This window comes from Aotus nancymaae, unplaced genomic scaffold (assembly GCF_030222135.1).
Source record: "Aotus nancymaae isolate 86718 unplaced genomic scaffold, 86718_ANA_hifiasm-v0.15.2.pri h1tg000018l, whole genome shotgun sequence".
NCBI classification, from domain to species: domain Eukaryota; kingdom Metazoa; phylum Chordata; class Mammalia; order Primates; family Aotidae; genus Aotus; species Aotus nancymaae.
This window is the reverse complement of record NW_026988430.1, coordinates 5,893,416-5,906,028: the sequence shown is the minus strand read 5'-3', so window position 1 is coordinate 5,906,028 and position 12,613 is coordinate 5,893,416. Positions and strand designations below refer to the sequence as shown.

General features: G+C 56.1%; 1 protein-coding gene across 3 annotated transcripts in view; it reads left to right on the top strand.

Annotated features, from left to right (window-relative positions):
- ABR (ABR activator of RhoGEF and GTPase) overlaps positions 1–12,613 on the top strand; it is a 159,275-nt gene that overhangs the window by 72,964 nt on the left and 73,698 nt on the right. For all 3 annotated transcript variants that reach the window (XM_064378165.1, XM_064378166.1, XM_064378167.1), the window contains 2 exons: positions 5,200–5,385; positions 11,577–11,684. In XM_064378165.1, coding sequence (XP_064234235.1) covers positions 5,200–5,385; positions 11,577–11,684 — 294 coding nt within the window. The remainder of the gene's footprint in view (positions 1–5,199; positions 5,386–11,576; positions 11,685–12,613) is intronic.

Here is a 12,613-nt window from a genome sequence, read left to right as displayed (position 1 = left end):
ATATGAAAATGTTTTCGGAAAATGAATAAAAGTACGACTCAGCTGTGAGGTGGTTTTGCCTTTGGAGAAAGTGCTCGTTAGATGCGTCTGGATATTATTCAGTCAGTGTGGATGGCGGGTTCTTTCCTCTGGCTGTTTTGTAGCCTGAGACATAAGGTCATTATCAGAAGAGGGAGAATAGGAAGTGTGTATCCGCCGAAGCTCGTTCTTACAGGAATGATAAGATACACATTTAAGTACTTGCTGTGACATGAGGTGTCACACGTCAACCCTGAGATGCTGCTGGTGTCCCAGAAGACTTGGCGTTTATACTGCCCTGGGAATCACGGTCTAAATGTGCAGGTTCAGGCCAGGCATGGTGGCTCCCACCTGTAATCCTGCCACTTTGGGAGGCTGAGGTGGGCAGATCACTTGAGGTCAGGAGTTCGAGACCAGCCTGGCCAACACGGTGAAACCCCGTTTCTACTAAAAGTACAAAAAAAAAAATCAGGCGTGGTGGTACATACCTGTAATCCCAGATACTTGGGAGGCTGAGGCATAAGAATCGCTTGAACCTGGGGACGAAGGTTGCAGTGAGCTGAGCGCACACCACTGTACTCCAGACTGGGCAATGGGAGAGAAACTCTCTCTCAAAAAAAAAGAAAAAAAAGGGCCAGGCGCAGTGGCTCACACCTGTCAGCCCAGCACTCTGGGAGGCTGAGGTGGCTGAATCACCTGAGGTCAGGAGTTTGAGACCGGCTTGGCCAACATGGTGAAACCCTGTCTCTATTAAAAATACAAACAATTAGTCCGCCTTGGTGGCAGGCACCTGTAATCCCAGCTGCTCGGGAGGCTGAGGCAGGAGAATCACTTGAACCTTGGAGGTGAAGGCTGATGTGAGCCGAGATCACTCCATTGCTCTCCAGCCTGGATGATAAGAGCAAAACCCTATCTCAAAAAAAAAAAGGAATGTGCAGATGCTTTGGCAAACGCATGACTGAGTGTGTTCAGTCTCTCTGGGATTTTATCCGTATGCTTGGAGAGGTTTCCAAGTGTGGGGCAGTGTGGCAGGTCGCTGAGGGCTCTGGTCTGGGGCCAGAGCTACAGTAAGACCCGCCCCTGCCATGCACACAGGCATGCTGCCCTGTCTCCCACACTGTGCTCAGCCCCTCAGTGCATCGCAGAAGCGTGGAGTGGGTTGAACCAGCATTTTTAAACCAAGGAAAGGAAACAGCTGCACGTGTCATACACAGTAGGATAAGTGCTGGTTCAGGAGACTTCCAGTTCGCTGTGTGTGCGTGTGAGTGTGGAAACCGCTGGCTTTGGGCGAATGCTGCGTGAGTTCCGTGAGCCTCTGTTTCTGGATCTGAAGATGACAGTCAGGCCTTGTCTCTCTTTCCGTGGGGTTGAGAAGGTCAGGTGGCCTTTTCGGAACCTCCTATAGTGTTGAGGGCTTACAACACTCACATATTAACGGGAGAAAGGAAGACGGGCAGAGGCAACCGTCAGACAAACGTGAAACACGCCTCACAAACTGTGAATTGCGGCATCAAGAAAGCACGGAGTCGTCATTGCCAACAGAATGTGTATCTGAAAGGAGTTCAGAAAAAGGAACAGGCTGCCTGGCTGTGCTGGCCCCCAGCTTTCAGCAGGTGAATGAGCCTTTGTGCCTCAGCTTTTCCATCTGCAAACTGGGTGTACAGATAGTATGCTTTTCATGGGTTGTTGTAAGGATTGAAGGAATTTGTACACAGACCTCTTTTCTTTCTTTCTTTCTTTTTTTCTTTTTTCTGAGATGGAATCTTGCTCTGTTGCCCGGGCTTGAGTGCGATGGCTCTACCTCCCGGCTTCAAGCCATTCTCCTGCCTCAGCCTCCCAAGTAGCTGGGATTACAGGCACCCACCACCATGCCTGGCTAATTGTTGTAGTTTTTAGTAGAGATGAGGGTTTCACCATGTTGGCCAGGCTGGTCTTGAACTCCTGACCTCAAGTGATCCACCTGCCTCAGCCTCCCAAAGTGCTGGGGTTACAGGCAAGAGCCACCTCGCCCCGCACATAAAGCTCTTTCTTGGAGCAGAGCCTGAGTGTTCGCTGGCACTGTTAATTTCTCAGGGCTGGAGAGAAGACGGGTCAGGGCTTGCTGGTTTCTGGCATAGCACACCCTTTCCCTGAAGGAGGGAGTAGGGGCCGTCCCTTCAGACATGAAGCCCTTGGATGCCCCTGCCCTCCGGGAGCCTCTTCCTCTGGGCCAAGATGGGGAGCCCCTGCCTGCCCTGCCTTTCCAACAGCTGGTGCCCCAAAGGCAGATTCTGTGGGGCAGGCCCCCCCCCCCCCCCCGCTTCCTGATGTGCCCGGGACAGTCCGTCCCTTCCCCCAGCTCTCTCCTCCTGGGCCCCTGTTTGGCTCTTTCTTGAGCAGAAGCCAGAGGGAGAGAGGGAGGGACTCACTGGGAGGCCAGGTCTGTGGCTGGAGGGCTCGGGAAGAGGGTTGGACCCTCCACAGCCACAGCCTCAGTCAAGCTCTCCCTCCTCTCCTCCCTGAGCTGGGAGCCCCACCCTCCCCGGCTCAGCTGGCAGGGAGCTGAACCTTCCGCTCCTCAGGTGGCCTCACACAGGGGCCAGCTCGCTCCCACCCCTCACCCTGTTCCCACAGCTCTGCCCCAGCCGTCTGCGTTCAGCTGAACCCTTCCTGATAGCAAAGGGCTGGGTGTGTGGACCCAAAGCCGTGCACATGCACAGGGCAGATGGGCCTCCGTCCTGGCCTCCGGGTTGCTAGGGGGTCACTTCTGGGCCCGCACTGCTTCCTGGTGGACTCTGATGACAGGGAAAGCCTGGGGCCTGGGCCGAGGCAGTGGGTGAAGGAAAAAAGATGAAACCAAGCATTGTAATTCTGCATCCTGGAGGCTGGGAAGGAGCTTGGGAGCCGTGTCTGGCCTGTGCTGGGGCCACAGGGTGTGAGGCCACTGCCCACAGGCCCTCCCGCCGCTGGCCACGGCCGGCCCTCCTGGGATGGACTCTCTTCTGGCCTCACATTGAGGTTCACAGCCACTCTGCGCCCCAGGCTCTCCGTCTGTAAAGCAGGTGTATTATGCCCGCCTCCCGGGGCCCCAGTCCGCGGTGACTGAGGCGGTGTGGCCAGGCCTTCCGGACAGGAGGTAGAGGAAGTGGGCAGGTCTTGTTCCCCTGTTTCGAAAGGCCATTTGCTGGGGGACGGAGCAGACCAACGGCTGTGCGAAGTCCCCAGGGAGACCAGGGCAAGGGAGAAGCAGCCCAGGCCTGTCTTCCCAAGACACACTTGGGCTAGGACCAGGGTGGAGGTCACTCGGGGTCCTTGCTGAGAACACTCCACAGTGAACTGGAGAGCCAGGGCCCGTCCCGACCCCAGTGTTGGACGGGCGCTAGCACCAAGGCAGGATTGCTGTGCCTCGCCAAAGCTCCGTGTGGGTTACCCTGGCCCCAGCCTACCCTGCTGCCCTCCCCGTGGGTCACCCTGCCCTCAGCCCACCCTGCTGCCCTCCCCGTGGGTCACCCTGCCCTCAGCCCACCCTGAGTGGGTCACCGTGCCCCCTGGCCCACCCTTAGTGGGTCACCCTGCCCCCCGGCCCACCCTGAGTGGGTCACCCTGCCCCTCGGCCCACGCTGCTGCCCTCAGGCCTATGTGTGGGACTTCACCAGAGAAAAACACCTGCCATAAGGGTCCTGGCCACATGCCCAGCCCTGTCCCCTCCCACCAGGGGAAATCAGCAGTGAGAGCCAAGGCTCCCGTCGTGTCATGGGAGCCGTCTGATGCCCCATGTGTGGGCCCATCCTGTGACTGGCGCGGTGAGTGTCCGTTTCTCCTTTCGCAGACAGGGTGGGGGACGCTGAGCAGGAAGCAGAACCATGCGTCTTGTCCCTGCGTGGGTGGCAGACGGGCGCTTCCTCAGCGGCTTCTGAGAAGTCCCGGCCGTGGCCTTCCTGGGATGGATCCTGCCCCCCAATTCCTTCCCCAGTGGGGACTGTGCCAAGGCAGGGACCAGAATTTGGGGACTCAGTGCTCCATGGGGGCCTGCCTCGCACTGGAAAGGATAAACTCTCACGCCAGTGTCAATCCTGTAGCTGGTTCCGTGTCCTTCGTGGAGGGTGGGAAGTCCCCAAAGCTTTCAGCCCAGCCACCTGAGCTTGGGAGGACACTCTTTCCTTGCTCCTGCTGTGGTTCCTTCTGCCTCCCTGCCCTTCTGTCTCTATGCCTCCCTACCCCCTACTCCTCCACCTGCCCAGCTCTTCAAGGCCCTGGTATATCCGCCTCCTCCATGCAGCCCTCCAGGCTGCTCCAGCACAACCTTGGAACCACATGGTGGATGCTTATGGTCCAGCACCGCCGTGTCTCACATCACCCATGAGAACCATGGGCAAGGAGGCGGTATGGCAGCAAATAAACAAAATAGAATAAAATGTGGGGAAGCACACTGGAGACGATGCCTGCAGGTCCCATTACCCCCAGTCCTGCTGCTGGGCTTGGAGGCAATGTCGTCAGCTGCAGCCAGAGCTGGGGGTTGGTCCCTGTGTCTGCCACCTCACCGTCTACACTGCAGGCCCTGGAGCATCTTGGTATAGACAGGCAGGCGTTGGGAACACGTCTGAGACTGGAGGCCACACCACGTGCTGTGGGAGGGGCCATCGTGGTCTCTCAGCAATGTCTGCCACGGGGGGGGAGGTGGTGGGGGACCTGTGAACCCCTGTCCCTCTCCCTGTACCAAGTGACGGGAACTTGGAATATCAGCGAGGCCAGGCTGGTCTGGAGTACCTTCCGGTCCTGCCCCTCTGGGTCCTGGAAACACGTTGTTTCTTTTAAGGAAACAGTGGAAGGCCTGAGTCCCATTTCCGCTGACGTGGAACAGGAGCTCCTGACTCAGGGCACGGGCGACTGTGGGAGAAAGACAAGGTCCTTAGAGCAGCACAGGCTGCGGCTGAGCTCGGGTGCGTGGCCAGGGAGCGGATCGCGGCACCGCCCCTCGGGCCTGGCAGGGCTTCTGGGACAGGTGCCCACGCCGAGTGTGTGGCCCGCTGGGGCCTGTGGCAGCGGCTCCTGGATACAAAGTGCTCTTCAGGGCTCTGCCTTTACAGCCTTGTCCAGGCAGGACCTGGGCAGCAGGAAGGGCTGACGGTCGCCCCCCCGGCCTGCTGGCACGCTGGTGTGCTCACCCCCCGCCTCTGCTCTCTCCTCCTCACGTCCTCCCAGCCCATGAAACCCCTGAAGGCCACAGCCACCACCTCCCAGCCCGTGCTCACCATCCAGCAGATTGAGACCATCTTCTACAAAATCCAGGACATCTATGAGATCCACAAGGAGTTCTACGACAGCCTGTGCCCCAAGGTGCAGCAGTGGGACAGCCAGGTCACCATGGGCCACCTCTTCCAGAAGCTGGTGAGTCCCGTGACAGGGGGCCTCACTCAGGGGGGCAGCAGGGGGACAGCCAGGTCACCATGGGCCACCTCCTCCAGAAGCTGGTGAGTCCCCGGGACAGGGGGCCTCACGCAGGGGGGCAGAGGAGCCGACATTGTTGAAAAGAGCTTCCAGAGAGGACTGGACGACCCTCTAAACTTCCTTGCAGGCCTGGGTCCGCTCTGAGTCCTGGAGGAAAGCCAGGGCCTGTGCATTATGGGGCACCTGGGCCAGGGCCTGATTCCAGGCCTCCCGTGGTGCAGCTCTGGGAGTGCTTCTAGGGGTGGTGGAGACAGGCTGGGTGGGTGGAGATTCTAGGGGTGGTGGAGATGGGCTGGGTGGGTGGAGATTCTAGGGGTGGTGGAGATGGGCTGGGTGGGTGGAGATTCTAGGGGTGGTGGAGACAGGCTGGGTGGGTGGAGATGTGCTGGGGATGGAGATTCTAGGGGTGGTGGAGATGGGCTGGGAGGGTGGAGATTCTAGGGGTGGTGGAGACGGGCTGGGAGGGTGGAGATTCTAAGGGTGGTGGAGACGGGCTGGGAGGGTGGAGATTCTAGGGGTGGTGGAGACGGGCTGGGTGGGTGGAGATTCTAGGCGTGGTGGAGACGTGCTGGGGTTGGAGGCCCAAGGCCTGCTCCCCTGAGACCTCAGGGATTCACTGTGTCTCAGGCTGCCTCTGTAAAAGGAAGCAGTTGGATGCATCAGCCAGTGATCCTCTCCTGAGGTCCCAAGAGCAGGAGGCACTAAAAGCCCAGCCCTGCCCACTATTTCGGGATGGGGAGTGTGGCTAGTGGGGTGGTTAACATGCAGACTTAGTGCTGGGAAAGGCCCACAGATGTCTTCTGCTCCCTGGGACCTCTGTGACACCCTTTCCCCCAGCTCTGCCCCATGTCTGGTTGTGTCCCCTGGGAGAGCCCAGGTCAGACCCATGGAGTCCCCTATATAACATCTGACAACCTGCAGGCAAGAAGGAGACTGGGAGTCCTTCTTGGAGACTGGGAGGCCGTGGGGCCTCCTCCTCCCTGCCTGAGGCTGGCTCAATGAATGGGGCTCCGTCTTTTTCTCACACTGGGGAAAACTCCTACCTGGACACTCATAGGGTGTCTAGCTGAGCGTGTTCAAAGCTGAGCGTGTTCAAAGCTGAGCTGCTCGTCTGTGGCGCGATCTGCTCCACTTCCCGTCTTCATCTCAGGGAGCGAGTTAGACCTGCTCTTGGCACACACCCCCGCCCCGCCCCGTCCCGTGGAGTCCTCTTTTTGGCTGTTGCTCACAGCCTCCGTGTCCTCCCGCCCCACCCTCCGGCTCCCCATGGCCCTCACCTGGGCAGCTGTGGACCCTCCTGTGTGGCTGCTCCCTCCAGGACCACTCCTCTCCTACCCCACCTCTCCTTGATGGGGAGAGAGTCGCCAAACCCCAGCTCCCCTCGGCTCTCGGATGAGACCAGGCTTTGAGGGACGGACCCTTGGTACGCTGAGCTGAGCTGTGCCCGGGCCTGGTGTGGCTGCCTCCTCCCTGCACTCCTGCTCCTGACGCAGTCAGATCTTCTGTTCTCAGTTCCCGGGGCAGGCACTTTCTGACCTCCTCCTGCTGGAGGCCCTGTCTGCCTGAAGTGTCCTTCCCCCTTGTCTGGCTTCTCCTGCTCAGTCCCCTGCTTAGAAGGGACCTCCTCCGAGAAGGCTTTCCAAGCCCCCAAATGCAGGCCTGGTGCCAGTCCCCGTCATGAGCGCCAATAACTGCGTGACTCACCCAGACCATGAGCTCCAGGGTATTTTTTTGAGACAGAGTCTCCCTCTGTCACCAAGGCTGGAGTACAGCGGCGCAATCTCGGCTCACTGCAATCTCCGCCTCCTGGGTTCAAGCAATTCTCCTGCCCCAGCCTCCCGAGTAGCTGGGACTACAGGCGTGTGCCACCATGCCCAGCTAATTTTGGATTTTTTAGTAGAGATGGGGTTTCACCATGTTAGTCAGATGGTCTCGATCTCTTGACCTCGTGATCTGCCCACCTCAGCCTCCCAAAGTGCTGGGATTACAGGTGTGAGCCACCGCACCCGGCCCTCATTTTCTTTTTTTTTGAGACAGAGTCTTACTCTGTGGCCCAGGCTGGAGTGCGGTGGCACGATCTCGGCTCACTGCAACGTCTGTCTCCCAGGTTCAAATGAATCTCCTGCTTCAGCCTCCTGAGTAGCTGAGATTACAGGTGTCCGCCACCACACTCAGCTAATTTTTTGTATTTTTAGTAGAGACGGGGTTTCGCCTTGTTGGCCAAGCTGGTCTCGAGCTCCTGACCTCAGGTGATCCTCCTGCCTCAGCTTCCCAAAGTGCTGGGATTACAGGCGTGAGCTACCACACCCAGCCTGCATTTTCATCTTCTTAGACACCCAGAACAGGTCCAGTGGTCACTGCATAATTGAGTGAACACACCAGGACCTTGACCATTGGGCCTGCGGAGAACTCAAAATGGGCTCAGGTTTTAGCTCTGCCAGATCAAACTTGCAACTGGGCAACTTACCCAGGCACTCTGACTCAGCTTCCTCATCTGTAACAATGAGGACGGTCGTAGTATTTACCTCATTGGGTTATTTCAAGGAGTGAGTTAATATCTGAAAAACACGTGGGTCTGGGTGCAGTGGCTTATACCTGTAATCACAGCACTTTGGGAGGCTGAAGCTGGAGGATTACTGGAGTTCAAGACCGGCCTGGGCAACATAGCAAGACCCTGTCTTTACAAAGAAATAGAGTCGGCCTGGCACCCTGGCTCACGCCTGTAATCCCAGCACTTTGGGAGGCCAAGGTAGGTGGATCACCTCAGGTCAAGAGTTCGAGACCAGCTTGGTCAACATGGTGAAACCCCGTCTCTACTAAAAATACAAAAATTAGCTGGGTGTGGTAATGCACACCTGAGATCCCAGCTACTACTCAGGAGGCTGAGTTGACAGAATGGCTTGAACTTGGGAGGCAGAGGTCAGTGAGTCAAGATCGCACCACTATACTCCAGCCTGGGCGACAGAGTAAGACTGCCTCAGAAAAAAAAAAAAGAATAAAGTAGAAAGGAAAGTGCTTGGAACAGTGCCTGGAACAGTGTAAATTAATAAGTACTCAATAACTAGTCATTATCATTAGTGCCATGATTATTATTATTAAATTGGGAAGATGTGGGCTGGGCACAATGGCTCACGCCTGTAATCCCAGCACTTTGGGAGGCCGAGGCGGGCGGATCACTTGAGGTCGGGAGTTCAAGACCAACCTTGACCAACATGGAGAAACCCCATGTTGGTTTCTCATGTTAAATGTCAAATTTTAACCCCATGTTAAAATGCGAAATTACCCAGGCATGGTGGTGCATGCCTGTAATCCTAGCTACTCAGAGGCGGGAGAATCACTTGAATCCGGGAGGCGGAGGTTGCAGTGAGCTGAGATCGTGCTACTGCACTACAGCCTGGGTGACGAGAGCGAAACTTCATCTCAAACAAAAAAATAAATAAATATACAAACAAACAACAAATAAATAAATTGGGAGGAGGCACCCAGCAGGCATCCTTTCAATGGAACGCCACACTCGTGGTTCTCACAGACCCAGCTGCCCCTTCAGTTCAGGGGTGGTGGACACCCATCCTCACCGCCTGGTCACCTGAGCTGGCTGGCTTCGAGGGAATCCTCTCCTCATCCCTCAGGAGGGCGGAGGAGAGCAAGCCCTGTGGCAGCGAGCTTCTCTTTGTCGCTTGGGCCTGGCCGTCCCCTGTTCTGGCCTTGGCTCCACAGGCCTGGCTGTGAATCTGCTCCCCACCACCTTCCCTCTCTGGCATCATGAACTGGTGTCTGAGGCCCCTGGGGCTGCAGGCCTGGCATCTGGAAGCGGTTTATTTTCAGCTGAAGTCTCTGGGTATTTGATTATTCATTGCCAAGAGAAGGGAATTAGCATCTCTGCTGTTTGTTTTATCAGATCACCCCAGTGCCAGGCTGCTGTTCCCAAGCAACCTGCCCTTCCCAGCTAATGAACCTAGCGGCCCTACAGTCACCTCAGGCCCTACAGTCTGGGGTGACCGTGGCCTGGCTCACGGTGGGTGGTGTGCCAACCTGCATAGCCAGGTGTTCTCCTTCTTGTGAGAAAAGGGGCAAGAGGGGCCCTTTCCTGGAAGAATGTGGCCATGTGTCCTTTGGCTTAGGAAGCAAACTATGTCTCCTGTAGGGTGGGCACTGATGGGCTGGGCCTCGCTGCTCCCTGGAAAAGGAAATAAACGCCATCCCTTCCTACCTCGCCCCACTTTCTAAAGTCTGGACCCCCTGCCGCTGAGAGCCAAACACCTCTGGCCTTGGTTTCACCCCAGGAGCCCCCGTTCTCTCTTCACTCTCTGGTTTCTCCAGATGCCCACTCCTCTGCCCACCAGCTCCCTCGAAGGGCTCCCCTGGGAGGCTCCGGGCTCAGCCAGTGCTACAGCCAGCCTGCCCCCACCCCTACCCCCACCCTCTGCAGGTTCTCGGGGAGCACAAGGATCCCGCGGAAAGCGGGGTGGTCCAGGGTGGGGGTGTGCAGCAACCACTCCCCGCTACAGGCCCTGGAGACAGCAGCTGTATCCCCCTTGCTGCTGTACTGAAAAAGCTTGAAACCAAAAATCCCAGAGAATAACAGCAAAACCTTGCAATCAAGACAATAAAGCATCATGCATAGAGGGGGACTCTCCCCTCCCTCCCTCCCGCCTCTCGAAGCGGCTACTGGCGTGAATTTGGTGGATAGCTTCTAGACTGCAGTTTGTGCGTGTACTGCGTATCTATATCTACTTTGGGCTTGGCATGTACTTTTAAAAAAAGCTCGTGGTTTGTGTGTAAAAGTGAATTTGCTGAGCAGTAGATAGGCTGTGCCTATCCTCAGCTTTATTAGTTCAACTGTTTCAGTGTTAGTAGTTACTAACAAATTGTTCTCCAAATAATTGTACTAATTCCCACTCCCCCGAGTGGTCTGTAAGAGTTTAAATTTCCCCGTATGCTTGCCAGCCCTTGCTGTCAATTAGGCTTTTAAATTTTTACCCTTCTGAGGAGTATAAAACATCTCACTCTGGTTTTAATTTGAATTTCTACCCTTGCTCCCTTAAGAGGAAGTGCATGTACACAGCCCAGAGAAGGCTTTCCGTAAATATTTGGGGAATTGACTCAGTGAGCCTCAGTTTCCCCTTTTGCAGAAGGGGCGATGGCATGTGCTGTGGCCGTCAGAGGAGGTGAGGCCATCCGTGGCTGTGAATCAGGAAAAGCTTGTGTTTGATTCTCAGTGGTGGACAAATGTGTAGTGAGGCAGTGTGTCCTCCTTGGGGCTAGAGGAGGTGGAAGAGGCGAGGACGGGGACCCCGAGGCCAAGGGAGGAAAGAGACAGCACCTTTATTTGTGGTTTTGTTTTGTTTTTGAGATAGAGTCTCACTCTGTCGCTCAGGCTGGAGTGCTGTGGCACGACCTCAGCTCACTGCAACCTCTGCCTCCCAAGTTCAAGTGATTCTCCCGCCTCAGCCTCCCGAGTAGCTGGGACCACAGGTGCCTGCCACCAACCACGCCTGGCAAATTTTTGCATTTTTAGTAAAGACAGGGGTTTCACCATGTTGGCCAGGTGGGTCTCGAACTCCTGACCTCAGGTAATCCTCCCACCTCCGCCTCCCGAAGTGCTGGGATTACAGGCGTGAGCCACCGTGCCCGGCCCAGAAGGTACCTTTCAGTGCTGTGCCCCACACTCTACATGGGGAGGGAGACCCAAGCAGGCCACGTGTGCCAGCTCCCCCCAGCACACACACACCCGCCTTTCCCTGCTCTGGCTAATTCCAGGATGTGAAGGAAGTATGAGACATTAAGGGATTTGAGACCCTAGGAGGCCTTGATGATGCTGAGGAAAGCTAGACGCTGTGATGAGTTGAATTTCTAGCAGGCCGACAAAGGCCCTATCCTGGTCTTCCCAACCCCAGACTTCACTGTTTGCCTTATTGGCTAAGCTAGTTTCCATGGAAACTGTCAAGTTCAAAGGGACAGTGTAACATGTTCGTCTGTGCCTCTCTGGTTCCCAGCTCACCCCGTGGAGCTGAGTTAGAGGTTTTCAGCGCCTGGGTGCTCCAGGTGCTCTGTGAAGCTTTCATCCATTCACTAATCCTCTCCCCTCCCGCTCCCCCTCCTCTCCTCTGTTCCCCAACTCCTCCCTGCAGGCCAGCCAGCTTGGTGTGTACAAAGCGTTTGTGGATAACTACAAAGTTGCTCTGGAGACAGCTGAGAAGTGCAGCCAGTCCAACAACCAGTTCCAGAAGATCTCAGAGGTAGGCAGCTCCCAGCACAGCCACACCGGCGGACTCCGGGCCTCGGGTCTCCCCTCCCTCACTTGCCAGCCGGTGAGGTGGTTACTTGAATGCGTAACACTTAGCCTCATATTTGCTTTCTTGCACCTGATATTTTCCCTCTTAATATAAAACTCTTTTATTTTTTTATTATTCTCTTTCAGATTAGAGAGAGGAACAAGGGAGGCCAAAAAAAAAAAAAAAAAAAAGTAAGGCAGTTTTCTCCCACGCTCAGGTGACCCTGAGCAAGTGACTTCCCTCCTCTCAGCCTTCGCTTCCTGTCCTGTAGAATGAGGGGTTTACACTCGGCCAGCTCATCCTTTTTTTGAGATGGAGTTTCGCCCTGTTGCCAGACTTCACCTCCTGGGTTCAAGCAATTCTCCTGCCTCAGCCTCCTGAGTAGCTGGGACTACAGGTGCCCACCACCACACCCCGCTAATTTTTGTTTCTTTAATAGAGACGTGGCTTTGCCATGTTGGCCAGGCTGGTCTCTAGCTCGGGTGATCTGCCCGCCTCAGCCTCCCACAGTGCTGGGATTACAGGCGTGAGCCGCTGAGCCCGGCTTGGCCAGCTAGTCCTAACCTTGCTGTTAGGGATCAGCGGGCACTGTGATTTAAAACACAAATTTCCAGGCACCTTCCCTGGAGCTTCTGATTCAGAAGCTTTGGGTGCGGCCCAAGATTCTCTGTTTGAACAAGCTTCTGGGTGATTTTTATGAACAGGAAGACGAGGAAATTTGGACTCGGTCGTCTTTGAAGATCCTTGCCCACTCTAAGTCTGCAGTCCCATAAACAGAGGGCAGGAGCCACTTATGTGGAGAAGGAGCCTTGAAACTCCCAGCTGGGAACAGGCCTGTGTCTGCCTCTGCAGCTCAGCCTTCCTCCTGTCCTCCTCTGCAGGGCGGACATGCG